The following is a 6,441-nucleotide window of genomic DNA, read 5'->3' on the forward strand; positions in this document are numbered from 1 at the left end:
AAGGACCCTGGGAATAGGAGGTGTCCAGCCCAGCAGGCACGGCCCTAGACTTCAGCCTGTGGCAGGACAGGGTAGCAGGGACCAGGGCTGTAGTGGGCCTGCTCTGGCCCCTGGCACGGGGATGCTACCCCTCTGCGGGGGTCTTCCTGGGCCTTGGGTAGCCTCAGTCCCACTCAGGACTCTGGGGAGGTCCCCCTGTTTCTAGGGCTGGGGCTGCCCCTTCTCCAAAGGAGCCCTTCAATGGGGGATTGTTCCCCTCTCCACACCCAGGTTGAGGAGCAAGCGGAGAAAAGAGCGTCTTTCTTTTTTGCTAAAAGGTGTATGTGTGTAACTCATCAGACTCAGGGTTAATTTTAACTCAGAGGCTGGCCAAAAAACGCCACTGGGTTTCTTTCTTCCCCCGCCCCCACCGGCCGCTCGGCGGGGAGGCGTGGGGCGGTGCGGAAGCCCCAGGTGGGCCCTGCTGAATGGGGGGCTTGTGCCTCGCCGGCGGGGCGGGAACTGGCGCCCAGCCCACCGCCCGCCCCGCCCGCCGCCCAGAGCCCAGGCCGCCACCGCCGGCGCCACTCAGAGCGCGAGTGCAGCCATGGCCGGAGCCCCCACGCTGGTTCTGCTCCTGCTCGGGCATCTCCTGGCCGCGGCCATGAGCGAGGCACAGGTGAGCGCGGGCTGGAGCGGCGTGCTGGGCTCGCACCGGAGAACAGCGGCGGCCAGGGTGGGAGTCCGGGGCTCTGAGATGGGGCGTCGAACCGCGCGGCTGGGGGACGACCACCCCCCCACCCCCGCCAGCCATCCTGGGCCCGCGAGTGAGCCTGGAACTCGAGGACGCTTGGAGACCCGGCGCAGCCCTGAAGCCCGTGGCCCGTCTCGCCGTGGGGCTGAGTCTGGGCGCCGCACCGAGCCCCTGCAGATGCCGAGACACCTCGTGGATGAGCCCAGGACGTTGCCCTGTCCTCGCCTGGCCGGGTCGGCCGCTGCCTGGGCCGCCGCCACCAGAGAGGCACAATGTCGCCTTTGTTCCCCGAGGCTCCCGTGGGGCCGTGGCACAGCCCCTCCGGGCCCGAGGATGGAGGCAGCAGATACCGCCGGCTCAAGGCTTGGGGGGGCTCTCCAAGGCAGGCTTGGGTCGGGGGGGCCCCAGGGCCAGGCTCCAGAACCGCTCTGGGCCCAGGAAGAGGGACCACTGTTGGGCTGACCCGAGGCCAACCAGGGGGACCTGCCCCACAGGAGAGGGTGGGAAGGCACGGCTGCATAATGACGTTTCTCCATTTCAGAAAGTGGGACCTCAAGGCCCCCCTGGCCCCCAAGGGCCACCTGGGAAGCCGGGCAAGGATGGCATTGACGTGAGTTGGGGGCGGGAGGGGCCGGGGAGGGTTCGGTGGGGTTTTAGTCCAGCCCCAACTTCCCTGAGCCCCCAGACCTGATGGAGACAAAACCAAGCCCCACTTCCCAGGGCTGGGGCAAAGTGGGGTACGGGATGTGAAAGGGTTCCTGCTCCGGGTTCTCCCCACAGCAGGGGCGGGGGCGCCACACAGTAGCCCTCGGACTGGAACTGTGGGCACTGAAGGCTGTGTCTGCAGGTCCCCAGAGGGGCCCACTGTGGTGGGGGTGCAGGGCCTGTCCCTCTGCGTCTTGGTGGAGGTGGCTACGGGGCTGGAGCCAGCTTTGGAGGGGGCTTGGGAGCTGGCTCTGTCCCAGAGATGGCGTCCTCCGTGGGTGTCCCAGGTCAAGTGTGGCCCAATCCTGCAGCCTGCCTCCCCCCGACTGTCTGGGGCGAGCCCCCAATCCAGCCGCCTCCATGAAAGGCAGGGGCCTGCCAGGCCTCTCGTCACCTCTAATGTACCGCAGGAGCCCCCCTCGACCAGTCCTCAGCCTCTCTCTGAGTCCCGCAGGCCCTGGATGGCCCCGAGTCTCCCACCCACCCCAACCCTGGCCAACCCCAACCCACAGGGTGCTCAGAGACAGCCCTGCAGGGTGGGGGCAGGGAGGGGCAGGACGGCCCAGGGCTGCCCCCCACCACCGGGGCTGGCCCTGGCCCCCCAGGACTCCCAGGCTGACGGGAGTTGAGTCCTTCCTTCTGGGGAGGCTTCCCCTTAAAAACCTGGCCTGCAGGCCTCCGTTAAAGGGTGTCACGGGGGAGCGGGGGTGCCTCCTCGGGCCTCTGCGAGTCTGGGGTCTGCCTCCCTGAATCAGGTGGGGGCAGGAGGCGTCCCAATGCCCACAGCCCACCTCCTGAAGCTTCTCGGGCTGGTGGAGGGCGGGCCCTGCAGGGGCTGAGCCCCAGCTGTCGGCTCCCTGCTCTCCCCAGCTCCCGCCTCTGCACCTGACCCCAGAGGGAAGGTGCACCCTAGATGTGGGGGTGCTCCCGGGTCATCGCTTGGGGCTGGGCTTTCAGGAGATACTGCTCACATGCGGGTGTCTTCCCCTCTGCAGGGAGAAGTTGGGCCTCCCGGTCTGCCCGGGTCCCCGGTGAGTGTCCAGCTCCAGTGAGGGGAGGGGTGGACCTAGAACAGAGGGGTTATTGACACCCCTTCCCACCACCCCTGGGTTGTCTGCCAGGCAGGAGGACTCCAAGGGCTCAGAGCAGGGGCCTGGCCAGGAATCGGGTGGGAGGGGGTGTGTGGAATTCAGTGTGTCTCCGGGCAGGATCCGGCTTGGAAGCTTTCTTTGTGCCAGGCAGGCCAGATCCCTCAGTGAGAGGGTCCTGGGGCACGCTGGCGGTCCCACAGAGGGACCCACTGGCCCTTAGCTGGGGCAGCCAAAGCATCAGGTGAGCAAAGCATCCAGGTGAATGTCCTACAGGTGTGATTGAGTAAGGGGGGGCAGCTGGAGAGGGCAGCCTGCTGGGGCCCATGGTGGGGGTCTGCAGGGAGCAGGCAGGGCCGGGCCTCTGGTGGACAGGGGCCAATCTCTAGTTGCTGGGTTGTGCCCCAGCTCGAAAGCCCTTCTCTTATTGGTGAAGGCCACGGTTCTGGGTGGGACCTGCTCTCACGCCTCTGCTCATCCCCCACCCCCACCCCCTTCCTCCAGGGACCAAAAGGGGCCCCAGGGAAACCAGGGAAACCAGGAGAGGCCGGGCTGCCGGGACTGCCTGGCGTGGACGTGAGTGTGCCTGCCCCTCCCCCCTCTCCCTTCTGAGAGCCCCCTCTTCTGAGCCCCTCCACTCCCCTCTGGGCTTGGACCTGTCAGGGTTTGGTCCCTGAAGTCAAGCTTAATTGCTGTCTCCCACTGTGCCTGCTCTGTCCCAAGAGAGTCTCCGGATGTCCCCCAGCAGGGGTCCATTGGCCTTCAGCCCAGACCCTTTAGCGCCTGGCCATGGCGGCTGACAAGGACAGAGCCAGCCCGCAGCCGGGGTGAAAATGCTGCCGGCTCTTGCTTATCTGGAGACAGACGCCCCTTATCTGGGCCCCTCTGAGCCCCAGGTGGGCCAAATGGGTCCTCAGGGCTCCAGGCTGGCCCCACGACCACGGACCACCGACCACTGGGGCTTTGTGGGGGCCAGAGCAGGGCTCTGAGAAGTGCACTCCCCGGCCTGCTGCACCCACCAGCTCCTCACTCCTCTGGGGCCTTGGGCATTCCAGGTGGATGGCAGGTGGGCTGGAGCGGAAGGAGAACCACGCAAGGCCCTTCTCAGCCTCTGGACCCCTTTCAGTTAGGAAAGTGCCCTCTGTGGGGCCTGTCCTCCCCGTGTGGCCCCTCGAGCCCTCCCTCTGCCTCTCTCCCCAGGGTCTGACAGGGCAGGATGGACCCCCCGGCCCCAAGGGCGCGCCTGGAGAGCGGGTCAGTGCTGCCCCACATGCATGGGTTCTGCTGGGGAGGGAGGTCCCCGGCTGGCCGGCCAGGCTGAGCGTTCTCTGTCCACAAGGCTGGCGGTGCTGTTGGGCCCCAAGTCTGTGGGGAGGCGGAGGGGGCAGAAGGGCAGGTGGGCACAGAGCGACCAGTGGCCAGCCCACCGCCTCCCACCTGGCCTCTGGTCATGGTTGTCCTCGGAGTTCAGACCAGGCTGGGGGATGACCGGCCTTCTGCGCCATGTCCTCTTGGGAAGGGGGGCAGCTGCAGACTTTCTGTAAGAACCCCTGGGGGCAGGCGCCTCCAGTGCCAGGACCGTGTCTTCCGGATGCAGGCAGCAGGAGGCCCTGGCAGCCTGGGGTCCCGGGCTCCCTACTGTGGGCTGCGGCCAGAGCTCTCAGGAACCAGAGCCAGGTGTGGGGCCCTTCTGTGGGGCTCAGGGAGCCCTGGTGCCGGGCCTTCCTGCTGGCCTGGCCTGCCTGCCCTGTGCTGCTTTCTGCGTCCACTTCCAACAGCGTCTGGATTTTCCTCAGCAGGATTGTTGGCAAAAGAACTGTCCCGGGCCCCTGGGGCATCCGGGGTCCCCCCTGGGCCTGTCTTCTGTAAAACGGAGACACACACACACATCCCCCCGCTTCAGAGTCAGGGAGGGAGGGGAACAGGTTTGCTCTCAGAGGCCTGAGAGCCTGGGCCCAGCCCGCTCCTGACACCCCGGTTTCCTTCTTCAGGGAAGTCTGGGACCCCCGGGGCCTCCCGGGCTGGGGGTAAGTATCGCTTACCTGCAGCGGGACTGACCAGGGTGGGGTGCCCTCCGGCAGCTCTGGGAGGGAGTGTCCAGCCCCCTTGTCTGCTGGGCTGGCTCCTGGGCCGTGCCGTCTCTCCCCCGGGGCAGGTCTCCTGCACCCCACACTGCCCCCCGAGGTGCTTCCCTCCTGCGACCCACCTGTCTTAGGAGAAGGGGTGGGGTGGCAGGCAAACCCGTCCCGTCCCCAGCAAGTTCTGACCCGGTGCTTGGCATTACAGGGCAAAGGCCTCCCCGGACCCCCCGTGAGTACTGACCACCCTTGTGTCCCCCACCCCAGCATGCCCACCACACTCAGAGCCAGGCTGGCCGCCAGGTCCCAAACCGGGGTGAGGGTGGGCCTCCTCAGGGGTATCTACCTGACCGACTGCCGGGTTCCTGTCCCTTCAGAGGGGGCAGACCAGGGCTGTGTGGGGGTCCTCAGAGCTCTGTGGGTACAGACCCTCGTGTCTCACTTCCTTACCCCCCCACCCAGGGAGAGGCAGGAGAGAGTGGCGTCCCAGGTGGAATGGGCCTTCGGGGCCCCCCGGTGAGTGGCTGCCCCAACCTTCCCCCACCTCTCAGAGCAGGAGCCCTCCCTGTCAGGACACCCCCAATCCAACCACCAAGGCCTTTGCCCACCTTGTCTACTTCCCCCTCCTCCCCCCCTTTCCTTTCTTTGTGGTCTTGATAGGAGCCCTGACTGACCTTCAGGGACAAGGACAGACTAGGCCTTGGGATCCACCGTGGACACTAGCACAAGGCCAGGGTGGGGGAGGCAGGCAGAGCGGGGCGTCCCCATAAGGGCACAGGGAGGGAGGCTTCTCTCTGGAAGGACCTGGTCACCTCCAGCTAACAACGTAATCTGCCCCCCAGGGACCCTCCGGACTACCAGGCCTCCCTGGCCCCCCGGGACCTCCTGGACCCCCCGTGAGTACTGGGCAGGGGGCCCCAGAGCTTCTCCGGGGGAGTGCCAGGCATGGTGGGCTTGACTCTCCTGTCCCCCGGGGCCCCCAGCCCCGAATCCACGCCCGTGAGGACTCCCGTCCTCTTCCCAGACGTGCGAGCAGCCCAGGGCTGCGGCCGGGTCAGCTGGCGTGTGGATGGGCGGGGCTCGGGCCCAGTGGCCACTCCACCCCAAAGGCAGCTGCTCTCTGTCCTTGTTGGTGCCCAGCACCGGCCACTGCAGGGAAGCAGGGCCTGAGCCCCCGGCAGGCCTGTAGGGGTGGGCGGCAGGGAGGGAGGGGAGGGCAGCGTCAGAGTCAGCTGTCTGTGTTCCAGGGTCACCCCGGGGTCCTCCCTGAAGGCGCCACTGACCTTCAGGTAGGCGCTCGCGGCCATGTGTTGGGGGGCTAGGGTGGGGCCCTCGGGGGCCCATGAGGAGCGCGGCCCGTCCCCCACCTGCAGGAGGGCAGGGGTGGGGTGGTGCGGGTGCTGCCAGCTCTGGGCACAGCCTCCCTGCGCCCTGGCCACGCAGCAGCACGGATCTGAGCTGAGCGAGATCGCATTGTAAACCCGCCAGCCCCTCCGTGGTGCGGCCACGTTCTGAGTGCTCGGCCACGTGTGGCCAGTGTCTGCGGCCCTGAGTGGCACCGACACAGTGTCTCCCCAGCACAGAAGGCTCTGGACTAGTGCCTGGGACTCACTTCTCTGCTCGTCTTTGAGCTTTGTCAGTCCTGGACACACAGGAGCAGCGTCGGGGGTCCCCCGGTCTTCCTCTGCCGTGTGCAGCCGTTCCCGGAAGGGTCAGCGTCCGGCTGGCGTGCAGAGGTCTTGTGCTTCCGAAGGACGCCAGCCCCACCCCCTGTCCAGAGTGCTTGACCAGTTGGTGTCGCAGAGGGAGGGTTTAGGGATCTTCCAGAATCAGGAGA

At 67.1% G+C, this 6,441-nt stretch overlaps 1 protein-coding gene across 1 annotated transcript in view; it reads left to right on the forward strand.

Moving 5' to 3' along the window:
- The first annotated feature begins 586 nt into the window (after positions 1–586).
- The window catches only part of COL9A3 (collagen type IX alpha 3 chain), a 17,376-nt gene continuing 11,521 nt past the window's right edge, over positions 587–6,441 (forward strand). The window contains exons 1-10 of the mRNA XM_040638572.1: positions 587–658; positions 1,275–1,343; positions 2,434–2,469; positions 3,031–3,102; positions 3,727–3,780; positions 4,518–4,553; positions 4,813–4,836; positions 5,067–5,120; positions 5,447–5,500; positions 5,852–5,893. Coding sequence (XP_040494506.1) covers positions 587–658; positions 1,275–1,343; positions 2,434–2,469; positions 3,031–3,102; positions 3,727–3,780; positions 4,518–4,553; positions 4,813–4,836; positions 5,067–5,120; positions 5,447–5,500; positions 5,852–5,893 — 513 coding nt within the window. The remainder of the gene's footprint in view (positions 659–1,274; positions 1,344–2,433; positions 2,470–3,030; positions 3,103–3,726; positions 3,781–4,517; positions 4,554–4,812; positions 4,837–5,066; positions 5,121–5,446; positions 5,501–5,851; positions 5,894–6,441) is intronic.

Source organism: Ursus maritimus, unplaced genomic scaffold (assembly GCF_017311325.1).
Source record: "Ursus maritimus isolate PB19 unplaced genomic scaffold, ASM1731132v1 scaffold_22, whole genome shotgun sequence".
Taxonomy (NCBI): Eukaryota; Metazoa; Chordata; class Mammalia; order Carnivora; family Ursidae; genus Ursus; species Ursus maritimus.